General features: G+C 43.4%; 1 protein-coding gene across 2 annotated transcripts; it reads right to left on the reverse strand.

Annotated features, from left to right (window-relative positions):
- Window positions 1–297: 297 nt before the first annotated feature.
- On the reverse strand, window positions 298–26,440 carry cdc6 (cell division cycle 6 homolog (S. cerevisiae)). 2 transcript variants are annotated; one of them, XM_072561440.1, is made up of 12 exons: window positions 26,248–26,440; window positions 25,628–25,795; window positions 22,795–23,070; window positions 21,846–22,045; window positions 18,518–18,690; window positions 16,458–16,564; window positions 14,479–14,618; window positions 14,159–14,259; window positions 11,293–11,357; window positions 8,139–8,347; window positions 6,341–6,481; window positions 298–3,671 (listed from the first exon to the last, which is right to left on the reverse strand). In XM_072561440.1, the coding sequence occupies exons 2-12, from the start codon at window positions 25,770–25,772 to the stop codon at window positions 3,582–3,584; spliced, it is 1,647 nt and encodes a 548-aa protein (XP_072417541.1). In that variant the 5' UTR covers window positions 25,773–25,795; window positions 26,248–26,440; the 3' UTR covers window positions 298–3,581. The 2 variants fall into 2 exon arrangements, with proteins under 2 accessions (XP_072417541.1, XP_072417540.1); XM_072561439.1 differs by having other exon boundaries at window positions 25,628–25,798; window positions 26,248–26,439.
- Between the last annotated feature and the right edge of the window lie 997 nt (window positions 26,441–27,437).

Genomic DNA, 27,437 nt, shown 5'->3' on the forward strand with positions numbered 1-27,437 from the left:
TCAAAGTTGCCATCGATGCTCATGACATCAGAGTTGGAGCTGTACTGCTACTTGAAGATGATGGGATTGAACTGAGAGTTAGTTACTTTTTGAAGAAACTTAACATCCACCAGAGGAAATCCTCCAAGATCGGAAAAGAACTATCGAGTTTAGTACTGGCCTTACATTTTAATGTGTATGTCACAAACAAATGTGTCAGAGGCAGTTGTGTACACGGATCATAATCCTCTTATATTCTTGGAACACTCTAAAGACAAGAATGAGAGACTTTTGTTGGAGACTTATGTTACAAACTTTTAATTTACAAATTGTACATGTTGCAAGTTGTAAGAATGTAATCGCAGATGCATTATTACAGATTTAACTGATAAGTTTAGATGAGATTGGTATCTACTCAATATATATATGGGAAGAAGTTCATATGAACTTAGACTAAAGTCATATGTAAGTTATGGTACTGTGGTTAAGGAATAGAAACAAAAAAAAAGCCATCTTTTCATTATGATGGTTCATTTTTTCTGAAGTGGGGAGGTGTTATGAAGGTGTAGGTGTCTACGATACCTTTACGAGAGAGAGGCAGCTGGCCAGGACTGACTGAAAGCACAGAACGCGCTCAACAATTTAAAAATGTAACATTTGGTTGACACAAATAGCTGGTGCTGTGTTGCCATGGTACAAAACCAAATTCAAATTCGGCCAGTTTAAATTATGCCCAAATGACCAAAATCCAATCGAATTTAAATTTTACTGTTTGGGATGCCACCAAACCAATAAAATGATCCGATGTTTTGGGGTTTAAAACCGGATATTTGACAGTTAGAGAGAGAGTAGCAAAGAGCACCTACAAGTACAGACTGCTAGCCAAATAGCTCTCTGACAGGTACCTGTCCATAAGTTGCACAACAGAAGATCAAAGAAAAGACGACCCGGGAAAATACAGAGGAAAATCTACAAAGGAGAATCAACAAAGCTGGCTGGTTTTGAAACGGGAGTTTTTTTATAAATTTTAATCAGGTTTTTAAAAAATCAGACCAGTGTTGTCGGGTGGGAGATAAAAGATAGGTTTAAGAGAAAGGAGTTACAAATAGCTGCGGTTTTAATGTTCTCCATTGGACTTAAAGAATAAAATTGTTAACTTTTACATTAAATAGTGAGATCAAGGATAGTTCTTTGCCTCTCAAAGTTAACAGATTATGGCGCAAGGTGAGCTTCTCTGTGTGTCAGGTTTAAATTAGCAGATGGGTTTACCCTGTGTATCGTAACACATTATACCACTGCTCCCCCACCCTGATTGATTAAATTCATTTCACTGTTTGTAGAATCTTGCTCTTCTTGAATGTGGTCACTTTCAAATCAGAAATACACAGATTGAAGTTAAAGGACACATTTGTCCACATTAGGTACACCACACTTGAAGCTGGTTTCGAAGCTATGAACCAATGTGAGACCATCAGGTTTGAGGGATTTTAGCTACACATTAGAGGCTTTGATTGCTCTCGTGGAGTAAGACTTGATGAAGTCTACATGGAAAAATTCTTCCGACCAGCAATAGTATAAGGGGTGGCACAGTGGTTAGCACTGATGCCTCATAGCACCAGGGACCAGAGTTCAATTCAACCCTCAGGTGACTGTGCGGAGTTTGCACATTCTCAGTGTGTGTGCATGCGTTTCCTCCGGGTGTTCCAGTTTCCTCCCACAGTTCAAAGGTGTCCAGGTTAGGTAGATTGGCCATACAGAGTTGCCCATAGTGTCCAGAGATACGCAGGCTAGGTGATTAACTTTGGGGCTACAGGGCTGGGCTGGGTCTGGGTGGGATAGTCTTTGGAGGGTTGGCGTGGACGTGATGGGCCGAATGGCCTGCTCCCACACTGTAGGGATTCTATGATAATGAACACAGGGGAAGTGCTGAAGAACTTTATTTTTCTTTTGAAAAACACAGGAAAGGAAAACATCCTGGGACTCGCCAACTAATGAAGGAAGTGCAGGCAATGAACTTGAAAAGGCGATAATCTTGCAGGGCCAGAGCAGGGAATGGATCAACTCCACAGAGGGCTAGCATGGAGAAAATGGGACAAATAACCCCAAAAGTGACAGACACGCGAGAGTTAGGGTGAGGAAGTCCAGTGCATGACCATTCTTCCTTGCTCAATGTAACACACAAATGTGGCCACGAGCAGCTTTTGTAAAGACCAGTGTTGCATGTCTTAGCAGATATTAATTTAGAGAAGGCAACAGCAGTGCAAACCGCACCACATCAACATTTCAAATTACAGAGAGATGCAAAGAATAAAAAGGGCTGCTCATCATCTTGACATTTTTAGTCTAAAACTCTTCCACAGTGCTCATTGTATGTACACAATAGATATAAACTATAAGGCTGAGTGTCCATAAAACAGAAAAGAAAACCCATTCTTAAGTATCAAATGTACAGAACTTCTGTAATATGGCAATCCTACAAACTATTTCTTTCCAATTTCACTCAAGTAGACAGGTCCTATTTTCACACCAGCAACAATTATTACCATTCCACCTATATAAGGCTCACACGCAGTCACTATACCTAGCTACCTGTGTAGAACTGAGAGGATAGGGGTTCAGGGGGGAAAGACAGCTGGAGGTGCAAGTTAAACTGACAACAGCAAGGACTCCTTGGGTACAGGATGACATGATCCAGGGGTGCGCAAACCCATTCTATGTTCTGGTGACACAATGACACTGGCGCCATCCACACCTACTTAGTCACCTTGGCATTGGTCACATACACACACTTAATTTCACACTTCAATTTTGCCCCTCGCTGCAAATACATTTTAAATGCTAAACCTGTTTTTGTTTTCACATCCATGTCCCAATAAAAACAGCTGGTGGGGGTGGTGGGGTGGATTTACAAACATTGGAAGAAGGGAGAGGAATGGAACAATTAGTTTTCACCAAGTTGTCTTGTGGAACTTAAGGTGAAACATGCTCCAATCTTAACTCAGTTAGAAATGTGCCAGCTTTTAATAATCAAACTTTTAAAAAAAATTTGCTTCTTCTAAAAAAAAGTTAAAGTAGCTGTATATATCTCATCCTTAAAAAAAAGGCATTTAAAAATCAGGCAGTGACCCGGGCTGACTTTAAGCTATCCACCTTCAATAGGCCTCTCCAGAGGAAAGGAAGTCAATATGAAATGTCAACACATGATATGCCTGCACTGACGTTGCTCTGGCCCATCATGAACTGTTGGAAGAGCAGGGTCATTTAAAATAAAATCACCCTGTTTTAAGATTTAAAATTCCATGTGAACTTGTCCCACAACTTGTTGATTGCAGGTTGTTTTATTATGGCTTTAATGGCTCATGTTAATTGTGGCTCTCGCTGCAGAATGATGTTGGAATACATCACTCACTGTTGTTCAACTTCCACACGCCTGCACCAAACACTGCCAAAACATCACAGCCCAAGGTTCAATCCTACAAGTACAATATAAAATAGGGGACGGACTCTGACTCTAATACTTTGGTTACAGTTGTATCTTACGAGCCTCTTACAGGCCATAGCATCAAGGAATGGTAAAATTAAAACACTTTAAAAATGTACTCTCAAGGAAGACCCCGTTGCAAAATGCTCCCCATCAATGCTTTGTCATGAAGAGCATGTTCAACATCCCTCTCTTCAATTTTCAAGGCAACCTGAGAAGGAAAGAGCAAGTCGAGGTTAGTGCAATGCACATATGTTTTCAAATTAAACAAAAGATCGACATTATTAGTGTCAACTCAGCCCCTTTATTTAGTACATGTTTTACTTCAACCCAAAACTGACTGCCATCTATTCTGAACTCTGAAATAAGTCGCTAGACCTCAGGAGGTCCAGCCCATTAGCTGAATTGGAATTTGGAAATATATAACCCAAGAGCTCAGGTAAGAGTGATTGGTGAATACAGAAAGGACTGATCTCCAGATCAGTCACAACAGGCAAACTCTCTTGCTCACTGGACGCTGCTAACTATCCTGACTGAATGACTTCGGGTGCTGAAATGACAAAAGGATCCTGTACATTTATAGCACTTACAATAAAACCAGAACAAGCCCCACCCCAGACTTTGAACATTCAACCAGCCATCACAGCAGCCAATCTGGAAACTCTTCGGTTTCAAAAAACACGTGATAGGAAAATATGGAAATGATAAAGATTTTACAGAACCTAATGAAGAAATTCATCAGCCACGAGCTAAACTAGCATCTGGTCAGTACAGACAGGAGCTGTAGTTCACTGTCAGAGCTCAAGGTATGGGCTCTACTGCAATAGGAAGGAAATTAAACCAGCATTAAACAAGGATAGAATCCTATTCATTTCAGAAACAAGACAAACCAAAGGATCACAGAACCTGCACAATAGTGACTTGGCCCAGTCTGGAAGGAGAACTGTGAACCAAGTTAGACACCAGTAATGCCTCTGTTGGCAGTGTACCAGGGACAGTACCGCACAAGGGCATTTCCTAAGATAATGGTAGTTCAAGCATTCAGCACTTCTGTACCAATGGTCAATTCTATTTCCACACTTGCACTCATACCTCCTGAATGTGAAGGAAATCTGAGGCACTGCAGTGTCAGGATTAGGACTGCTGTTATGTTGGGTCTCCCATGATTTCGTCGATAGATGGCGATTGTGTAGGTGTCAGTATGAGAACTGACAGCTCCCTCACAACCACCTCAGTGAGTGGAAACACACAGCTGCAGCATGACGCAACAAGGATGGCTGAACATACGCTCATAAAGCAGCACCAAGACATCCCAATGTATCCCACAGGAGTGTTACCAAATCTTAGAGATAAGAGATGTAGAACAGGTAACTAAACACTTGGTCAAGTGTTTTTAAAAAAGCACCATAAACAGACGAGGGGTGTTTCAGGAGCAAAAGACAAAATCTGGGGTTTCAGCAGTTGAGAAGTGTGCAAAATGTGTCATTAATTTGTCTGGATGAGCATCACCATCTAGGATAAAAAAGTTACCCACTTGATGAGCACTCCACCTTCAACATTCACCCTTTCACCACCTGCTGCACAGTGTGTAGCATTTACAGAAATGCATAGTATAATTAATGAACTGCTCGGTGGCTCAGTGGGTAAGCACGGCTGCCTCTCAGTGCCAGGGACCTGGGTTCGATTCCAGCTTTGGGCAACTGTCTGTGCAGAGTTTCCATATTCTCTCTGCATCCATGTGGGTTTCCTTCCACAGTCCAAAGATGCACGGGTTAGAGCATTGGCTATGCTAGGTAGTGTAACCAAGATAAACGAGAGGTTACGGGGACAGGGTGGGTCTGGGTGGAATGCTCTTCAGGGCCGGGGGAGGGGGGGGGGGGGGGGGGAGGGAAGGAGTTGGTGCAGATTCAATGGCTCAAATGGCCTCTATCTGCACTGGAGGGATTCTAAGTCACCCAGCCTCCTTTAGCTAGCAACTAGAAAGACCAAGGCAGCAAATCCATGGGAATACCATTCCCTGCAGGTTCAACCCCTAGCCTCACACTATCTTGACTTAGAACCAAAGCTGCTTTGAGGTCCTGTGTGTTCCAGTTGGCAGAACAATGCTTCGACCCCCAGGGAGGAGAGTTGATGCTGGGCATGGAACTCAGCAGGGAAAATGGGAGGGGGGGGGGGGGGCGGAGCGGGGCAAAGAGACGTGATTTGGAAATATATCGTCGCTCCTTCATAGTCAGTGGATCAAAATCCTGGGACTCCCTCCTGAAAAGCTCAGTGGGTGCCCCACACACAGCAAAGACTGAGTCAGTCCTGGAAGACTGCTCACTACCACTTTCTCCATGACACACAGGGACAGACAATAAACAATCCTCTAGCCAGCACACATCCCAAAAAGGATATTTGTGAAGAAAAAAAAAGACATTACAGATCAGCGCTGGTTAAAATCATAAATAAATCAATAAGGGTAGGCGATGGCTTAGTGGTATTACTAATTAATTTGGAAACTCAGCTAATGTTCTGGGGACCGGGCTCAAATTCTGCCATAGCAGATGGTGGAATTTGAATTCAAAAAAAAAATCTAGAATTAAAAATCTGAGGACCATTAAACTATTGTCAATCATCAGAAAAATGTAACCACCTTTAGGGAAGGAAATCTGCCAACCTTATCTGGTCTGGCCTATATGTGACTCCAGACCCACAGCAACGTGGTCGACTCTTGAACTGTGCTCTGACGGCCTACCAAGATACTCAGTTGATTCAATCGCTGCAAAGTCTCACATGGACTAAGCTCACCGCCATCTGCTCAAGGGCAGCTAGGAATGGGCACTGCTGGCAAGCTAACGATGCCACAAGCCAATAAACTTGGAGTTCAGTCACTCTTACCTTACTGAGTCGAGCCTCTTTTGACCGCTTGAGAGAGAGGATTCCCCTGGATTCCAAGTGGCTACAGAGCGACAAACATTCTGACTGCTCCACCCCGGTCATCTGATGCTGGCGGCAAATCCTGCTGTACGTGTCGTTGAGCTGAAACACAGAACCTTGTCAATAGCCTGCCTGCACAGCAAGTGTTCTCTTATTGGCAACAAGTAGTTCAAAACACCACGTAAAAAGCAAAGTTTAAAATTGTGACTGGTTCTGACCAGAGTGAAGAGAGAGAAAAAGGGTCTTCCAAGGGGTCAAAAATGTAAAAGCGACTGACAATACTATGGAGATTAAAACACCCAGTAAGTTTTCAAACATTGAAACAATAGGGGCACAGACAGCAGTCAAAAATGGTACAGGATATAGAACCTCTAGCAGCTGTAATTGCATGGGTTTGGGGAGGAGAGTGGAGCTTAACTGTATTGATCTTTGGAAGAGGCAGTGCCCATTTGACGGGCAACAGTGTCTCTCGGCTTCACAGTCGCTCTGAGGGTCCGCGTACACCCATCAATTTGCCAGCACAATCATTCCTGGTTTCTCCAGCCACAAACTGACCTTGGAAGTCTGCAAGGTCAACGGGCAAAACAGCCTCACTTTATGCTCGATTGCTTTTTATTGCATCGCAGAACAATGACTCCAAGTTACAAAGCCATGATGTGACCAAGGCTCAGGAAAAAGTCTGGGCAGTGGCAGTGAGCTCTCTGCACAACTTCAGGAAATCAGAGAGCTCCATAGCCAATGAGATACTTACTCAGTGCAGCCACTGTTGTAACATAGGAAGCGCAGTAACCAATTCGCACATAGCAAACTCCCACAAAAAGATGAGGAGAAATGATTTTAAACAAAAAAACAGACTATCTGGTTAAAACTAATCAAGTGCTGGTATGGTGTTATTGGTGTGGTGGCAATTTCATTGAATGAGCAATCCAGAGATCCAGGTGAATGGGCTGTGGTCTGTGGACACAGGTTCAATCCCATCATGGCAGCTGGTGGAACCTGAAGTCAGTTCAGAAATCTGGAACGAAAAGCTGGTCTCAGCGACGATGACTCAGAAATGATCATAGATTGCCATAAAAACGCATCTCGCCCTTTATAGAAAATGATGGGCGGCATGGTGGCTCAGTGGTTAGCAATACTGCCTCAAAGCTTCAGGGACCTGGGTTCAGTTCCAGCCTCGGGCACCTATCTGTGTGGAGTTTGCACATCCTCCCTGTGACAGTGTGGATTTCCTCTGGGTGTTCCAGTTTCTTCCCACAGTCCAAAGACATGCAGGTTAGGCTGATTGGCCATGCTAAATTGTCCATAGTGTCCAGGGATGTGCAGACTAGGTGGATTAGCCATGGGAAATGCAGAGTTACAGAGATGGTGGAGTGGTTCTGGTTGGGATGCTGTTCAGAGGATCAGTGTGGACCCAATGGGCTGAATGGCCTTCTTCCACACTGTCAGGATTCTAGGATTCTATGAAATCTGCCACATAGGTGACTCCAGACTCACAGCAGAGCAGTTGATTCTTAACTGCCCTCTGGCTCACTGGAACATTTCAGTCAGTTGAAGAGCAATTATGGATGGGTAATAAATGCCGATTTGCCAATAATGCCCACATCTCCAACTCCTCACAACTATGCTGTGCTGTCACTTACACCCACTTGAGTGCAAACCTCTCCAAGGTTTGACATCCCATCGAGAGGATGGGAAGAGTCCCATGCCATCACAACCGTTATAATTTTAGAACATTGCCAGCAGGTTTGGTTCCGCTTACCTTTCCCAGAGTGACTTCTTTTACTTTCGACTCTCTGGTCAGGAGAAGCAGAGAGCAGACCAGCAGCTTCTGCTGTAGAGGAAAGCACTCGTCAGACCCAGAGCTCGATGTCATCCGATCACCGTATACCTCGGAAATGACCTGGGAAACGTGTGGTAGACCCACCTTCTTCAGGCCTGGCGACTGAATCGGTGTTGCGGGAGATTCAGCTTCAAACACAAGTACAGCTTAATGAATGACAGCACGGAGTCCACCTGCAAACACCCACCTGAAACCAGTGCATTAACTCACCCTTAAAGAATCAACAAAAATACATCCTGGATGTGGGTTTGCTCGCTGAGTTGGAAGGTTCGTTTTCAGGCATTTCGTCACCATATTAGGTAACACCTTCAGTGAGCCTCCAAATGAAGCACTGGTGGTATGACCCGCTTTCTATTTATATGTTTGAGTTTCCTTCGGTTGGTGATGTTACCTAGTGTGGTGACAAAACGTCTGAAAATAAACCTTGCAGCTCAGCGAGCAAACCTACATCCAGAACCTCAACCTAAGCTACAAATCTTCTCAAAACCTGCTAAACATACATCCCGTTAAAACATGCCAGACATCTCTAACTAGGAGCTGGGCTAAAATGTGGAAGCGTTACATTGGATTGTAACTCTACTAAATATGACCAATGTGGCTCAAACAAAATGGTTTCCTACCAGTAATCAGCACCAATATCCCTCATGATCAAAGTCCACAAATACAAATGGAGATGGAACAGGAGAATCAAGCAAAAGTCAGAAGATTTGAACATTTAAATGTTTAACATAGTGTAGTTTACAAAAGTTGTCCTAAGTAGTGCACAAATCTTCTCAATTGAGAGATTCTGTCCCAGACAAAGCCAAGAAAAACATCTTCAATTCACCAGAGTGGCACCTGGACTCAGTTGTCAAAAGTCAGAAGGACAGCACAACTCTTCCTCATTGTTATGACAGAGAGCCAGAGAGAGAAGGAATCATTGGAGTGCTAGTCTGCGCAAGCAGCCATTTGGCCCATCGAGTCCACACTGCCCCTCCGAGGAGCACTTCACTCCTGCTCTATTCCCGTAACCCTGCATTTCCCACAGCTACGCCACCTAGCCTGCATATCTTTAGACACTATGGGCTATTTAGCACGGCCAATCCACCTAACCTGCACATCTTTGGACTGTGGGATGAAACCTCAGACAGACATGGGGAGAATGTGCAAACCCCAAACAGGCAGTTGCCTTAGGATGAAATTGAACCTGAGTCCCTGGCGCTGTGAGACAGTAATGAGACACCATAAGAGCCCAGAGGCGACTGCTCACAGTATTTGAAGTCAGGCCATTCTACCACCACCACTAAAGGATTACCATGACAATTACAGCATCTTCCCTTCTCCCTGGATGCATTTGACTAAATGCCACCATCAAAACTCACAACCACTTCCAATTAGAAGGCCAAGGAAACCAGATACATGGGAACATCAAAATGATCTGCAAGCCACACACCATCAAGACTTGGAAACGTATGGCGATTCTTCCCGTGTCACTGAGTCAAAATCCTAGAACTGCACTGGGGGTGTCACTACACCAAATACACTGGGCAAGGCGGCAGCTTACCAGCACCTCCCCAAGGGACAGGCGATAAATGCTGACCCAGAAGAACATACTTGCTCATTCATTGAAGAGAAGACACTAAATCCTCTGAAAGGAGTGCCAGATGTAAACTGTCAATCCTTTTCAAAGAGTCATAGTAATACAGCATGGAAACAAACCCTCAGTCCAACCAGTCCATGCCAACCATAATCCCAAAATAAGCTCATCCCACATGCCTGCGCTTGGCCCATAATCTCTCCAAACATTTCTTATTCATGAACTTATCCAAGTTTCTTTTAAGTGTTGTAATTATACACACATTCTGAATTAAGTGTTGTAATTATACACTTCTTCTGAAAGTTCATTCCATACACGAACCACCATTTAAAAAAAAAGTTACTTGTCCTGTCTTTTTTAAAAAAATGTTTGGCCTTAAAAATATGCCCCCTAGTCTGCAAATCCCCTACCAGAGGGAAAAAGATACCTGCCATTCACCTTATCTACATCCCTCATGATTTTATAAACCTCAATAAGGTCACCCCTAAACCTCTGTCACTCCAATGAAAAAAGTCCCTGCCTATCCAGCCTCCTCTTATAATCCAAACCCTCCATTCCTGCCAACATTTGGATAAATCTCTTTTGAACCCTCTGTAGCTCAATAATATCCTTCCTATTCCAGGAGAGGCCTCACCAACACCAGGTACAACCTCAACAATACAAAAGTCTGCCAGAGGCCTGCAAAAATACCAGAGGGACCAGAGAGTCAGCACAGGACAGGAGAAGGCCATTCAGGCCATCTGACCCATGCTGGCTCCTATTGAACAATCTAATGAGGCCCATTTCCCTATCTTTCCTTGTTAGAATACGGACTCACTTCTCGTTACTCTTTAGAAAGATTGCAGGGGTCCCTGGCGCTGTGAGACAGTAATGAGACACCATGACACCCCAGTGGCTATTTACCAGAATGTTTGCAGGGGTTGGAGGGATTTTAGTAACAAGGTCAGGGTGAGAAAAGGGATTTATCTTCTTGAAGGAAAGGAGACAGAGGGGAGATTTGATAAAGATGTATAAAATAATGACCAGTGTACAGACGAAGAAAACTAGCCTTTTTAGCTAATTGCACAGTGATCAGGGAACACAGATTTTTGAAAATGATCTGAGAGGTAAATACCAAAACAAAAGGTCAAATTACTGAGTGGTAATGGCCTAGAACTGTCTGTCTGTGAATTTTCAACAATCAACAGTTTCAATAAGAAGTTTAATAGCATCTGGAGGGAACTAAATGTAAAGGGTGCCATAGATCTGACTGTAGCCTTCCCAGAGTCTCTTAAGCCAAAGTATCCACTATAATGAGAGATTTTACAGAGCCACGATACTGGAGCTAAAACCCAGAAAACTCAAAACCTCCAAAGGCACAGAACAGCCTGGAGCCATCAGCAGCAAACAACAAAAAAAGAAGAGTTTAATGGTTGCTCAGGTTGGAGGTTTGCTAGCTTTATCTTCCTGAATTTTTGAACTGTTCCAGTGAGATATTCAGCCCTTTGATCAACTTACATTTCATCGTTGGCTCAGCTGCAGTCTGGTTTCGAACCTTCGATTCCACAATCTCCACAGCACGTCTGCAAGCATCACCAATAGAAAGGGTCAACATCAATAACAACAGCCTTTCTACAAAAAGGAGTGCTCATCAAATTCCATACAAAACAAAAGCTGCATTTATTGGCAATGCCACTGTTTAGTGAAATAACGAGAACACAATCGCAGGAGCACAGTATTGTAGGTTAACATCCCTACCCAATAATGCAACAGCAGGTGATATTATCACACTGTGATTGTACACACTTGGAGAAACAAAGCATTGCTTTCTTCTGAAGAAACTTCTGAAGAAGGCTAATCAAGACTTCCCTTTTTTTCCCCTGAGTTGCCGCTTTCATCTATTGTGGTAACATCATTGGAACAACATAAGAACTCGGAGCAGGGGTAGGCAATTCAGCCTCTCATCTTGCTCCACCATTTAATACGATCATGGCTGATCTCATTCCAGCTCCAACTCCACCTGGTTTCCATAACCCTTTAACTCATTAATAATTTACAGGAAAAAAAAGAAACAAACACTCTAGCTGCTCAAATGTATTCAGTGTCCAAGGCACTTTGGGAAAGTGAATTGTACAGATTCACAACACTGAATAGTAATTACTTCTATCTCAGTTTTAAATTTGCCACCCCTTAGCCTAAACCTATGATTACTCATTCGAGATTGTTCCACAAGAGGAAGCACTTACCCTATATCAATCCCCTTTAAACATCTTATATAGCTCAAGAATAGCTCCCTTCATTCTTCTATTGGGTATAGGCCTAAACTGCTCAATTTCTCCTCATAAGACAAAGCCTTTCATCTCTGAATGAATGCACCACCCTTTGCTTTGCAGCTTTGAGCAGATACCAGATGTATCAGGCAGGAGGGGGGGTGGGGCAGGGAGGGAGTGAGATATTACAAAGTACTGAATTGGCATGGGGATGACTATGGTCTAGTTTAAGGGAATCTCTGCTGAAACCAACCACCTGATGACAATTCCAAATGTGTCTGCTCACCTCCAAACTGTTGCATGTGCCACATAAAGATGACCATTTAAAAACATGAAGAATTCTACGTTAACTTTTATTTCCCCTCACGACCAATATGCACTTCATTATTTTGTTTTTTTCAATTCAGGGTCTATTAGGTTCCTATCATGCAGTGTTTCAGAGATTGCATTGCTACTTTGCCTGCTGCTGGGTGTCAGTGAAATGCAGCCAGACTCTGAAAGTCAGACTTCCCACCTGCTGCGTATGAGCTACAGGTGAAGGATCATACTGTACAATCAGCTGTGGGCAAACCCTGACCACAACTCCCAGCCTCGAGCACCTTCCACTGCATAGTTCTTTGCAAGTGGTCCCTGTATACATGCACGAGCAGAGAGACGGGGCACATGCTTTTTATCATGTGCACTGTGTGGACCTTAATCAGCGTGGTGATGTTATCCGAGCATACTAACAATACAGACAGCCCAGTGACTGATCTCACGGGGTGGTGGTGACTCATAACCTCAGGTTGCTGTTTTATGGGGGAGGGCGGTGGGGGTGGGGGTGGGGATGGGAGAGTCACCTGTTCTTTTGTGGGCTTCAGTGATCACTTTTTTAAAAATGCATTGGGAACAGATACTCAAGAAAAAAAAACTTCTGACGTCCAGCTTCCTTTTAACCTTAGTATACCTGACAAGTCCGGAATGCCTAGGAGGGTAGTTGAGGCAGGTAACATCTCATAATAGCCTTTTAAAAAAAAAGGACTTGGATGAGCACTTGAAATTTCATAACATTCAAGCTATGGACCAAGTGCTGGGAAGTAGGACGAGTATAGATTTAAAGAAGCTTTCTTGCTGGTGCTGAAGTCACTGAAGGACTCTTCTATACTGATTGATTCTATGATTATCCAAAGGCTACTCTGGGCATCAGAGTATGTTTTGAAGAAGCATCCTGTATCTTTGATTCCACATGGGTGTAGATTCTGAAGGGGGCTCCATAAGGTAGACAGAGAGGCCAGTCAGCCCCTCCTGGCTGATGTTGCACAAGGGAAGCTGCTAGCAATAGGACAAATGATGCCATCACTAGCAATGACATCTGGTCATATGATGGGCGGTGTATAAAAAATGTCTGGATTAGTGGTGCTGAAAGAGCATAGCAGTTCAGGCAGCATCCAACGAGCAGCGAAATCGACGTTTTGGGCAAAAGCCCTTCATCAGAACGTCGATTTCGCTGCTCGTTGGATGCTGCCTGAACTGCTGTGCTCTTCCAGCACCACTAATCCAGTATTTGGTTTTCAGCATCTGCAGTCATTGTTTTTGCCTTATAAAAAATGTCTGCCCAGGGATCCCTCCCCACTACAGAAACATTTATGGAACAGTACACAAAGGTTCTGATTACAAAGGCCTACTCCATGACCGTCTCAGAGCAGCCTCAGCAGCTGGGGAATCTGGGAAATTCACTGTCTCCAGGATAAGACCAGAGATGTTTCAGAATTCTCTGCTTCAAGAAGTTTGCAGATGCTTCAACATCAAGTACGTTTGAGGCCAAGACAGAGCAATGTTTGGTCTCACTGGAAGTCAGGGATGGGTGGGGCAGGTAGGAAGGTGGAGTGAACATCTACGATGGGTGATAATCACAGTAAATGGCAGAGCAGGCTCAGGGGACTATTTCTTGTGTCCACAAAATCAAAGATTACCAGAAACAAAGTCTGCACAAGTCCCCTATAAGATTCCTGACTATTTTCGATGCTAACTTTTTACATTGATTCAAGAACTATTCAGCTTTTCCCCACTCAGCTGGGGTTCAGAAAAACCAAGTCCAACTTTAACAGGTATATAAGCTGATCTCCATTCCCTACCTGCACACATCCAAAGCTTTGCGAGCATCACCAGACACAGATGAAACTTTACGAGCACAGAACTGAATGGCAGCAGGATCCAAAACATTTTCCCCAGAAACCTATAGTTTTAATAAAAAAAAGAGTTGAGAGTGAAAGTTCCGAGTGCTGTACCAGGACGGTGATTGAGATGGATCGGGGTGCTTATACTGCACCAAGTGGTGTCTCAGCAAGAGACAAACTGCAATTACGAACTGCACGTGTGCGCACTTCGCTGAAGGAATTGGGGAAATTTGGAAAAGAAAAAGCAGTCCACCCCAGACAGACAGACAGTGTTGTACCTGACTCAGCCGGTCCTGCACTATAGCGACAATCTGCTCCCGAGTGTAAGGCGGGAAGTTTAGGAGCTGAGGTTTACATTTGGGCCGGGCTTGAAGTCGGGGCAGAATCCGATCGGTCAGATCCAGCGCGTTTGCAATTCCTGGGGGTAGAATTCACAACATCAATCAATTCAGCTCAAATGGACTTTGCTCATTTGCCTGTTCTGTTTGATTCCACGGGAGTCCATTCAATACAGCTGCACGTCCAAGTTAGAATCAATTCGAAATGTGGCAACTTCATTTACACATCAGAATCATTTGGTTTCATATTGATCTTTCCCAATTGGACCTGTAGCAGCTTATGATAAAAGGACCATCAAGCTGAAAAATGAACTCTGATCTTCTCCATATATAGCCAGACCATCTGAGTATTTACAAGATGTGTTTTGATTTCATAATTCCAGCAAAGTGTTTGATTTTTGTAGTCCAGGCATCATGCACTGTCTGAAAACGGAGTTTACCACACAATAACTTTTATTACCTTGGTCAAGACTAATCACAAGGAACACGTTTCTCATTCAAATATTTACAGTATTTGCAGCAGGTGGTGGAACAGAAAACTAAATGTACATCCTAACTAATACTCTTAAATAAAATATTCAAAGTAGAAGGTGTACGCCTCAGGTTGGCTCTACCATTCAGTCACGTGAAGGCTGACCGCATCTTTCCATAAATCAACCTCACCCCAATAACTTTTCACCCCACTGCTGAACAAGAATATTTCTACCGCTGCCTTAAAAAGGACTTTGCTTCCACCACCTTTTCAGGAAGGCAGAGTTCCAAAGATGAACAACCCCCTTGTGAGAAAGCAAAAATTCTCATCTGTCTAAAATGGACAGGTCCTCTTACTTTTACTTGAAAATGGTGACCTCCTTGTCTTAGATGTGCTTTCCACATCTACCCTGTCAAGATCCCCGAGGATCTTGAAGGTTACAATCAAATTGCCTCTTACTCTTGTAAACATGGTCTGTCCAACATCTCCTCATAAGACAACTTGTCCATTCCAGTACCTGGAAGATACTGCAAAGAACCCAACTCAAATAAATGTTACCATCCACCCTAATATCACCTCATGCAGTTCAGCATCACATTTGACAATGCTTTTATGAAGTTTTTGAGCTACATTGTTGCCTTATCATGGCACAGCTCCCTGTAGACTGCCAGCCAAGAATGGCACTTTTCAGAAGTTTGGATAGATTATGCAGAAAACGCTCAAACATTTGGTGGGGGGGGGGGGGGGGGGTGTGCAATCACTTTAGAGCACTGGATGTAGGTATGCTCGCTGAGCTGGAAGGTTCATATTCAGACGTTTCATGACCATACTAGGTAACATCACCAGTGAGCCCCCCGGATGAAGCACTAATGGTATGACTTGCTTTCTATTTACATATTTAGGGTTCCTTGTGTTGGTGACATCATTTCCTGTTTCTTTTCTCGGGGGTGGTAAATGGGATCTAATTTGATGTGTTTGTTGATAGAGTTCTGGTTGGAATGCCATGCTTCTAGGTACTCTATCAACAAACCCATCAACTTGGATTTCATTTACCACCCCCTGAGAAAAGAAACAGGAAATGACATCACCAACCCAAGGAAAGTTTAACACATAGAAAGCGGGCCAAACCACCAGTGCTTCAGCTGGAGGCTCACTGATGATGTCACATAGCATGCTGACGAAACATCTGAAATCGAACCTTCCAGCTCAGCGAGCAAACTTACATCCAGAACCTCAACCTGAACTACAAATCTTCTCAAAATTTGCTAACTTTAGAGCAATACATTCCAATTTATGAAGAGAGATGAACATTTACTTGCTTGCAACATTTTCCTAGTTTTGTTTAAACTGGACTAAGTCAACCTTTAAATGGGAACGTCGCCAATTACAGGCAGAACAAGTCCTATTGTTTGAACCAGAAACCAGAGATATTTTTGACAAATCTTACCGATGAGCACGAGCCTAGAGTTGCTGAGACAAGGCCACTCAAACAGCGTGTAGAGGACATCCTGAGCCTTGCTGTTCAGCAGATCCATCTCATCCAGCACCAAAAGGCTGTGAATAAAATTACAGCTTCCTTAGGATCAGTAGTTTCATTAGTTCCACAAGGTGGCACACACTAAAGGGCACTCATGTTTTTCCCTCAACAAACTTGTTCAATACTTTTCTATTGCCACTCCAAAACCAAAAAGGTAGACAATAAACATCAGGTTTGATGCCAATGAATTAAGGTTTAAAATGATCTCTGTTCTCACAAATTCACTTACTACTTAAAGAGGAGAAATCAGGTCACTCACCCTCAGTCTGCGTCAACATTCATAACTATCTTCTTTGCTTCACCTGTGCCCTGCTATTGCAAGCTTCTTAATCTCAAAGTTGTTCCTGAATTCCTTTTTGAACTTATTATTTTAAATCACTATTGAATATCAATGACCGTCCAAACACTCCAAGCCTTTGATAGGGCACATCATCGATTAGTGGCTCCTTATCATCACAAGAGTTTAGTTTAGATTACCTACAGTATGGAAATAGGCCCTTTGGCCCAAGAGGTCCATGCTGAACCTCCAAAGAGTGACCCACCCAGACCAATTCCCCTACCTTATATTTACCCCTGACTAATGCACCTAACACTATGGGCAATTTAGAATGGCCAATTCACCTGACCTGCACAAATTTGGACTGTGGGAGGAAATCGGAGCCTCTGGAGGAAACCCACACAGACACAGGGAGAACGTGCAAACCCCATACAGTCGCCCAAGGCAGGAATCGAACCCAAGTCCCTAGTGCTGTGAGGCAACAGTGCTAACCACTGAGCCACCGTGCCGCCCCAAGTAAACCACAAGTAAATCAATTTGTCCTCATTGAGCTTTCTTCATTCTTTCATACGATGAGAGTATTTTGCAAGGCTAGCATTTGTTACCAATCTCCAATTGTCCAGAGAGCAGCTAGTGGTCACTCATTGCTGTAGGTGTGGAGTCATACAGTGGCCAGACCACTTGAGAACAGCAGGCAAGGCAGATTCAGGAACGATGTGCCTGATGTTGGGGACATCCAGACCAGAGGGTCACAGTCTAAGGATATCGGGTAAACTATTTAGGACTGAGAAATTTCTTCACCCAGAGGTATGTCTGTGGAATTTGCTACCACAGAAAGAGGTTAAGGCCAGAACATTGTATGATTTCAAGGAGTTGGGTATAGCACTTGGGGCTAAAGGGATCTAAGGGTATTGGGGAAAAACAGGAACGGGCTATTGGGCTGGATGATTATCCATGATCGTAACAAATGGTAGGTCGGCCACAGAAAGCTGTGGAGGCCAGGTCATTGAGTATACTTAAAGATCGAGATAGCCGAGTTCTTGATTATCAAGGGAATCAAAAATTACAGGGAGAAGGCGAGAGAATGAGGATGAGAACCTTATCAGCCAAGACTGAGTGGTGGAGCAGACTCAATGGGCTGAATGGCCTCATTTCTGCTCCTTTTTATATTTCCATTTTCTTGCACAAAGAGAAGTTAGTCAATGCCAAGGCTGGCTTTCAAAATTGAATTTAAATGTCAGATACCAGGCAAGATTGTCACTAGAGTATTAGCCTGAAACTTTGTATTACCTTGATGCTGTCTTCTCCATAATATTAAACCCATAGGTATAGTACTTCTCAGCACTACACCTCGGTAAAACATCAATGAATAACACTGTATTGGTGGCCATTTGGCCCATTTTGTCTAAGTTGGCTCTGAAGAGCAATCAACCCAATACTTTTTGCAGGCCCAATTGCCTTTTGAAAGTTAACATTGAACCTGTTTCCTTCCTAATAGTGCATTCCAGATTATAACGCAACGCATTAAAAAAATTCCCCCTCAGGCGAATATTAAAGCAGGGTTCTGGTGGGGACAGTTTCTCCCTCCCGGTCTCTTCAAAAACCTTAAATAAAACTTCCTGCTTAATCTTCTTAACGTGGAAATACAAGTTGCAGTTCTCCCACAAAGTAGGCAATTTCAGAAGACACTTACACCACTGGGCCCTTGCTGGTAAGCTTCTTTTGCAGTTTGTTTGGAAAGTCTTTTCTTGCACATTTGAGTTTTCCTTTGCCAATGAGTTTGTCTGCAATGGAGCAAAAAATGGCCTGCGAACTCCTCAGTGACATGCAGTTAATGGAAATGACGACTGTGTCCCCAAGTTTCTCCTGCAATGCAAGTTCAAAACAAGATTACTGACAAGTACCTCTTCATTTCCTCTGCTTTTGAGATGAACGTCAAACAAATTATTTAATCAAGGGATGGGTCATGGGGTTAACTAGAACCTTGGGTCAAGGGCTTCAATAATGAATTCAGTGGGAAATTTCAGAGAAATTTCTATAACTCCCACGAAATAAAAGAATGCATGACCAAAGGGAGCAGCTAAGACAACACTAAAGATGGATTTAAGGGAAGCTATACAAACACGAGGGAAAAGAAATAGAAAAGATATGTAAATTGATTTAGGGGAAGGGTGATAGGAGGCCAATGGAGCATGGACCTGTTTGGGTGAATGGCCTGCTGCTGTTCTGTAAATACCATACAGTTTACAGGAAAGACATCACAGTTCACCAACACTCTCACAGATATGGAGAGACACTGTTGTGCATATTATCTTTCATTAGGACTGGCAGACTGACGATCCACTGGAGTGAGAGAACAGACGATTATGTAAAGTAAGGGATAACTTGGTAACACATGACTGTATATATATATGGAACAAGTTAATCAGTGTTGTTAGATTTGTGATCCGTGAACAGGAAATAAAATTGAGTCAAAAGTATCTGACTGGACTCTGACAAAGCAGCATTTTAAACTTGTGTTTAACAGTATTAAATTAAACAGAAATAATTAATGTGAAATTAGTCAACTGCTCATCTATACTCAACAAAACTATACTGATTTCCACACTCAAACACAACTATTTTTCTACTCCTTCGCTTCCTGCTCAGAGGGAACTGGCTTCTTTCAGGGTAGCACCACAAGTGTCAGGTGTTCTACAGTGTCACACATTCTTCACAACCTGGACTGTTAAACCTGTCATCATCAGTGTCCAGCTTTTTCAATTTTGTGGCTCTAGAGGTTTGAAAAGGTCAATCCTTGGTAAAAGTGTCTCATTAACCATGAACCACTTCAAGATCTGCCTCAGATTGATGGTATGCCTCTATTTAAAGGTAAGATGGAGAGATATAGGAGCAGAATTTGGCCAGTTCATTGAATACGAAGCAATGTGTCGTGGCTGATACATTTTTCAACCCCATTCACCTGCGTTCTCCCTGTAATCTTGATCCCCTTACTAATCAAGGGCCTCTCTGTTTTAATACACTCAATATCTTGGTCTCCAGAGCTCTCTGCAGCAATGAGTTCCATAGATTCACCACCTCCTGGCTGAGGGACTTCTTTCTGACCTTAGTTCTAAGGGTCATTGCTTCACTGAGGCTCTGCCCTTGGGTCCTAGTCTCTCCTACTAATGGAAACATCACCCTTACATTCATTTTATAGGCTTCCTAGTTTTCTCTAGGTTTTAATCAGATCCCCCTCATCTTTCTGAACTCCATCAAGTACAGACCCAGTGTCCTCAACCAATCCTCATACAACAAGGCCTTCAACTCCAGGATCATTCTTGTAAACCTCCTCTGGACCCCCTTCAATGTCAACACATCCTTCCTTAGATTTGGGGCTCGAAACGGCTCACCATGTTCCAAATGGTATCTGACCATAAGCTGACACCACCTCAGCAGTATAAGCCTGCTTCTTGTATCCAAGCCCTCTTGAAATGAATACGAACATTGCATTTACCTTCCGAACTGAAAACTGAACACGCATGGTAACCTTAAGAGAATCATGAATGAGGCCTCCCTTGCGCTGCAGATTTCTGAAGCACTTCCCCATTTGGAAAATAGTCTATGCCAGTATTCCTCCTATCAAATTACATAACCTAACACTTTCCCACACTGTATTCCAGCTGCTACTTCTTTGCCCTCTCTCCCAGCCTGTCCAAGTCCTTCTGCAGCCTGCCACCTCATCATCACTACCTGTCCCTCCACCAATCTTTGACTCATCTGCAAACCTAGCAACGATGCCCTCAGTCTCCTTGCCCAGGTCATTAATGTCTAACATGAATAGCCGTGGTCCCAGACCCCTTATGGAACTTCACTAATCAACAGGTGCCATCCTTTATCTCCGCTCTCTGCCTTCTGCCATTCAGCTGATCCTCTATCCATGCCAGAACTTGCCCCTCATACTATGGCCTCATCTTATTTCACAGCCTCCTGAGCAGCACCTTGTCAAAGGTCTTCTAGAAATCTAAATAGATCACATCCACCAGCTCACCCTTATCTCACTTGCTTGTTACCTCCTCAAAATAATTCTAATAGGTTTGTCAGGCACACGGCCACGAGGCTCCAAGGAATGCAGGTAAGCAACGTCAAAAAGACAACCCTTGACAGGATATTTCTTCGACTGTAGGGAAGATGCATTCTCCCATGTGGGTAACGAGGATGAGGTATTGGTGACAGGAATTGAAGTAGTGTTGGACTTTGAACATTTTCCAGGATGTTCCTCCAGATAGTGTTATAGAGGCATCATGGCATTTTGGATCAATTTCTAATTCAAACACACGAGACTCCAAGTTGCTTAAGTGGAGCACCTGGATCTTTCTTGACTGTTCAGTTCAAACAGATTTCACAATGTACAATGGAGAAATCAAGAAAAATAAAACAAGCAATGTGGAGTTCTAAGAAATTTATTTAACTCACTTAACTATCTCTCTTTGCTACACTGTCTTATCTGATGAAATATTTCCAACACTTTCTTTCAAGAAAAAGCAATGGTCAGGTTTCAAACAGTAATAAAAACAGGCAAGTGCTGGAATTACTCAGCAGATCCAGGAGAGAGTGAAACAGGTTAACTCAAGTCAAGGGGCAGTACAGTTAGCACTGCTGCATCTCAGCACCAGGGACCCAGGGTCGATTTAAGCCTTGGGTGACTGCATATGGAGTTTGTACATTCTCCCAGTTTCCGTGTGGGTTTCCACTGGGTGCTCCAGTTACCTCCTACAGTCCAAAAGATGTGCCATGGGAAATGGGGAATTATGGAGATTGGAGGAGGGGAATCTGTGGAGGATGGGCTGAATGGTCTCTTTCTTCACTACAGGAGTTATATGAAATACATCAGTTGTAAAGAAGAGTCATATCAGACTCAGCATCTACTGTTTTCTCTCTGCAATGATGCTGCCAGGTCTGTAGAGTATTTCCAGCAGTTAATACTTATATTTCACACTTCCAGCATCTTCAGTTCTTTGTTTTGTTTCAAACTCTAGTACCTTTAGGTCCTCGATAATTCGTTCCACACACGCAGTTTTCCCGGTGCCAGGTGCTCCTGAAACATAAAGACTCCCCGGCTTCTCCTCACTGACGTGATCTGTTATAAACTGAGAGATAACTTCAGTCTCATGCTCACGTGCAAGAAGGCGCTCTGGAATGGTTGTGTTCAACACCTGCTTGGCTTGTAGATAACATGCACCTGAAACAGTGGAAATGGGCGATTAATCCAAGGAAGCCCAAAGCTCTGCACTGAATCACAGGGATACTGTGCAACAGAAAGACAGCTAAAACACCCCAAGATGTTCTGCGCTCTGCAGTGCTCGAAGCAGCTCACAAATGCAATTTATTTCAATAACAACATTTGGCAGTAAGAGTTGTGGCCTGTTGAATGACTTGTCCATTTGAAACTTTACTGAAGTTTGCAAATTTCACCAAATTTACCAGTGTAAATGGGAATCACATGACATTAATACTTTGTTGAATTTAATGGGCTACACGTTCTACAGATCGGAATAAGCGTGTAAGAGGCTGGGGAGGGGAAAGGAAAGCAATAGGAGAAAAATAATAACAAGCTGCCTCTGTCAGTTTGCACAGCAGCTATGACTGAGAAAGGGAAGCATTCAGTAATCCAGGACTGACTCTGCACTTGGAAAATGTCCATTCTTGGCATCAAGCAGGGTCAAACCGGTTTTTATTTGAAGACTGACTGCCCAAGAATACCAGCATAAGACATCTTTGGTTTGGTGGGTCACACACTTCCAGCAGAGTACGAAGGTTGCAAATGCAGACCTGACCCAAGACTTCCACACCAAGCCAGGCTGACGCTCCAGTACAGTCCTGAGGGAGGACTGCATTGTTGGAGGAACAACTGCAATACTTCAAACAAAACATGAAAATCTTACATTACAGTCTAGTCAAGGAATCAAGATCAATTTTAAATGAACGCACCTTGCTGTTTTAAATGCCTTGCAATGGGAGACAAGGGTGCAGGGAGGTGGTTTTTGGAACAAGGAGTCTCATCCCCCTTCTTGAGAGGACATCCTGTCTGCTCCGGTGATTTATGGGCGGAGAGTGATCTGTGCCTTGCTGCCGGTTTTAATGGGCTCTCACCAAATTCCAACTTTCGACCTCTAGGGGTTGACAGAGCCACAGGCTGATTTTCCTTCTTCCGTTTGGTTGGTGAGCACTGCAGGGGCTGTGGTACATTACATAGGTTCTCAACACCTACAAAGTTTAAAGACAGATTGTTTCAGAACAGTATTTTACCATAGACAAAGCTCTCCCTTCATGAGCCCTACTTGGATGGACATATGAACATCCTATCCTGACAGAAATCCTGAGCAACTATAATTAATTCCTTCCCCTTCATGGAAGCTTCTCTTTCTGTTGTATATAGTCATGGGCGCCACAGGCAGTGCAGAAACAATTTACTAAAATGGCTCCAGGTCTGAGATACCTCAGAGAGTTACAAGGCTAGATTAAAGAAGTTGGAACTGTTCACTGGAACTTGGACTGAATGCAGCTGAGAGACCTGATAGCGGTTTTCCAAATCCCAAATGAGTGGACAGAGTAGATAGGGAGAAGCTGTTCCCCTCGTAAAAGACAATAGAACAAATGAGAAGACATCCATTTAAAGGAGATGTGCAAATGAAACAAGGGTGATATGAGAAATAACATTTGCACACAGCGAGTAGTTAGGGTATTCCTGGAAACATGAAGGAGGTAGGTTCACTGGAGACACTTAGGGCATTGAATAATTATTTGGATAGAAATAGTGCATAGGGATAAGGGCTAAAATGGAGTAGTAAAACTAGTATATAGGATTGATGGCCCAAATAGCCGCCTTACAGCTGTAACAGTTCTGTGATTCCAGGTATACAGACCACGACATTTCAGCAAATTCCAGTTGCTGACACCCTGTGGCTCTCTCCCCATGTCTGAGCGCCAAATCTTTAAAATTCTTTTCTTAAAGAAAACCTCAAGACCCATTCAAGGTCAAATCACCAATTTCCCTTTACCAATCCAAGCTGCACAACCCCTGCCTGACTTCAATATTCATAATTGAGAGTGTGTTGCTGGAACAGCACAGCAGGTCAGGCAGCATCCAAGGAGCATGAAAATTGACGTTTTGGGTCAGAGTCCTTCATTCCTGATGCTATTTGATTCCCACCTTCTCTGAACAGGTTGATTAAAAATACAGTACTGAAAGAAAGGAGGATTGATGGCTGCAACCTATCCAAATCAGAATACAGCAGAGACCTCTGGCTCAATTCATGTTGCTACCATGATACTGCCACTTTGCAAAAAGGAGACATGGCTCAGGGTGGAAGAATTGAAAAAGAGTGATTGCAAATATTTAGGTGAATCACAGAGGTGTTCAGGCATAATGAGACCATTCAGCCCATCAGGTCTGCACCTGCTCTCCAAATGAGCTTCATGACTTCAGTACAATTCTTGTGTATTTGCCCCATACTCTCCTGCATTGTTTCTACTTAAATAAACATATAATACCATCTTGAATACCTCAGTTGAATCTGCCTCTGCCCTATTTCCAGGCTGTGCTTCCCAGACCCAAACCACTGGTTGTGAGAAAGTTTCTTCCCTTGCATCAGATTGCTTCTTTTGCAAGTCACTTTAAATCTGTGCCCTCTCGATCTTTGCCCTTTTGTGAGTGGGAACAGTTTCTCCCTAATTATTATGTACAGATCCCTCTTGATTTTGAAAACTATCAAACAGCCATGCCTCCTGGCCCAGTGGCAGTGTTCCCATCTCCCTCCTTTCTCATACGGAGTTGGTGGCCTAATTAATCATCAGTGACCCTTGGTGAATCAAAACAAAAGTGGCACTTGTCTTAAATAAAAAGTTACAGTAACAGCTCCACATCTACCCTCTCAAGTCCCCTAAGAATCTTATATATTTCAATAAGGTTGCCACTCATCCTTCTAAATTTTAATGAGTACAAACTCAATCTACTCAACCTCCCATCATAAGGGGATCTCTCCATACCCTACATCAGTCTAGTGAACCTTGTCCAGATGACCTCAATTGCCAGTGTCCACAGTACTCTGGGTATGGCCCAACTGGGGCCTTGATCATTTTTAGCAAGGCCTCCCTAATATTGTCACCCATTCCCTTCAAAATGAAGGTTGATTACCTCCCAACTGATTTCAGAAATGGACTAGCCAGCTGGCTTGCTGTGACAAAGCTTTATGGGGGGGGGGGGAGAGGAGGTGGGGAACACAATGAGAAGCGTCTCAAACTGGCTGGCACAAGGATTGCAAGGGTTCAGTAAAGTAGCCAACATCATCTTCACATGGGCAATAAATGAAGGTCTTGCCAGTAGTGCTCATTAAAAAAAAATCTTCCACCTCATCTGGTTCTGAACAGATGGTGCTGCTGCCAGCATTTAGCAACGTTGACGTTAACAAATTGTTCTTTTTAAAAAGAACAGGAGACATGGTACCTCTTGTCATCTGTGAAAGTGGATTTACAGCCATCAAGGAGCGGTGCATGGAGCAGGCTGGGTGAGTCAAAGATCTCTTTATGTTGGGCTTAAAGCGAACAGCACTGACTGGCATTTAGAAACAAGACGTTCAGGGGTAAAATTCAGGAGCCTTACATCAAGTTAAAAGGTACAATTTTTTTTTTCAAATGTGAAGTGTATGCAGATCAGAGGAGAGCTTGTCAGATGGAAAAGGAAACAGTCACCGTAAGGGTTTTAAGACGAAGCAGACCAACAAATAAATCAATAGGGTTTCAACCCTTTAAAGGGCAGCATTACCGAGACGCTTCCGGGGACTGAGTGGCTGTTTCTGGTTTGTGGGCGGCGATCCTTGACTTTCTTTATTCACTGCGCGGCACTGGGCTAGTTTCTTCTTGGGGAAGTCGATGGTGGTTTGTGTCCTGGTCTTCCATGTAGAAGGCATGTTGGCAAAACTGGGTTTGATATCTACTGAGATTAAAAAAAACACCCGGAAGAGGGTTAGAGAAACCAAGAGCGAGGAGAAAGGGAAGGAATTACAGGAAGCAGTGACACATGCAGAGGGGGAAAATAAACTACTTTAAATTGCGTTAAATTTAATATTCGGGTTAAGGTAAAACAGAGAAAAATATTATTGCACCCACTGCTGAATTAAAGCACAGAGGAAATTATTAAACACAAAATAATTACAGAAGCAGAAAATTTAAATTTGAACCAGATTAGAGCAAAATAGTTTTTGAAAAGAGAGGAAGGGAGGATCAAACCCAGAACAGGAAGGAGAAACCATTACTGAGAGGGATTAAACCCGTTACAAGATTAGGGAGAAAGGATTAAATGAAGGAGTACTATTTTAAATTTTATTTCAAATTAAGAGAAATTGGTGCAGCCGAAACATGAAGCAAGATTCTCTCCAGACTAACCTGATAGCAGCTTGGATCCTCCTTCTCGCTGGGTTCAGCGGCACAGACCGAGCTCAGTATCCGGCACTCGCTCTACTCGAAACGGGCAGTTTGGGTGAGACTGATCCCAGTCCCTGTGTGTGTTTTACCCCGTGTCTGTCTGTTTCTGTGTCTCTATCCGGCTCTGACTGAAACTCCCGCGAAAATGTAACTTCAGGTTTTGCCGCCAATCCTGACCCCGCCCCCCTAGGACTCTGATTGGCTCTTTCCTTCACCTCTCTACATTTCCCGCTTCCTGCTCTGGAATATTACAGCCTGGTTCATTACAGGTCCACACTATATCCCTGAATTTTACAACCTGATCCATTACAGATCAAAACTGTATCCCTGAATATTACAGCCGGGTCCATTATAGATCTACACTGTAGCCTTGATTTTACAGCCTGGTCCATTACAGCTCCACACTACAGTACTGAATATTACAGCCTGGTCCATTACAGCTCCACACTACAGTCCCAAATATTACAGCCTGGTCCATTACAGCTCCACACTACAGTACTGAATATTACAGCCTGGTCCATTACCGCTCCACACTACAGCCCCAAATATTACAGTTGGATCAATTACAGATCCACACTATAGCCCTGAATATTACAGACTGGTCCATTACAGCTCCACACTGTAGCCCTGAGTATCATAGCTTGGCCTGTTACAGCTTCACACTACAGTCCTGAGTATTACAGCCTGGTCCATTACCGCTCCACACTATAGCCCCAAATATTACAGCTTGGTCCATTGTAGTTCCACATTACAGTCCCAAATATTGTAGCCTGACCTGTTACAGCTCTACAGCACAGCCCCAAATATTACAGCCTGATATGTTACAGCTCCTCCCGACAATGTAGAATTTTAGTTTGGCACATTTCAGCTCCACACTGTAGCGCAGAATATTACAGCCTGACCCATCTCAGCTCCTTCAGCCTCAGCCATTTCAGCTCTACATGTTAGTTCTGGATATTTTGTATCTCAGCCTAGTATAATACAGCACCATGGTACAGCTCAGGCCATTATAGTTCCACACTGTAGCCTGGGATAATTCTGCCTCGACCATTACAGCCCCAAGCTATAGCCTGGGCTGATATAGCTACACACTAGGAGCCAAGCCATTTTAACCCTACAGTACAACCTATGCCATTAGAGCCTGATTTTAC

The sequence above is a fragment of the Chiloscyllium punctatum genome, chromosome 42 (assembly GCF_047496795.1).
Source record: "Chiloscyllium punctatum isolate Juve2018m chromosome 42, sChiPun1.3, whole genome shotgun sequence".
Classification (NCBI taxonomy): Eukaryota; Metazoa; Chordata; class Chondrichthyes; order Orectolobiformes; family Hemiscylliidae; genus Chiloscyllium; species Chiloscyllium punctatum.

Coding starts and splice junctions, on each gene's coding strand:
- cdc6 (XM_072561440.1), bottom strand. CDS start 25,772: ATGCCTTCTACATGGAAGACCAGGACACAAACCACCATCGACTTCCCC. Junction 14,619..16,457: donor CTCTAGGCTCGTGCTCATCG/GTAAGATTTGTC, acceptor TTCTACCCCCAG/GAATTGCAAACGCGCTGGAT. Junction 14,260..14,478: donor TGCAGGACCGGCTGAGTCAG/GTACAACACTGT, acceptor TTAAAACTATAG/GTTTCTGGGGAAAATGTTTT.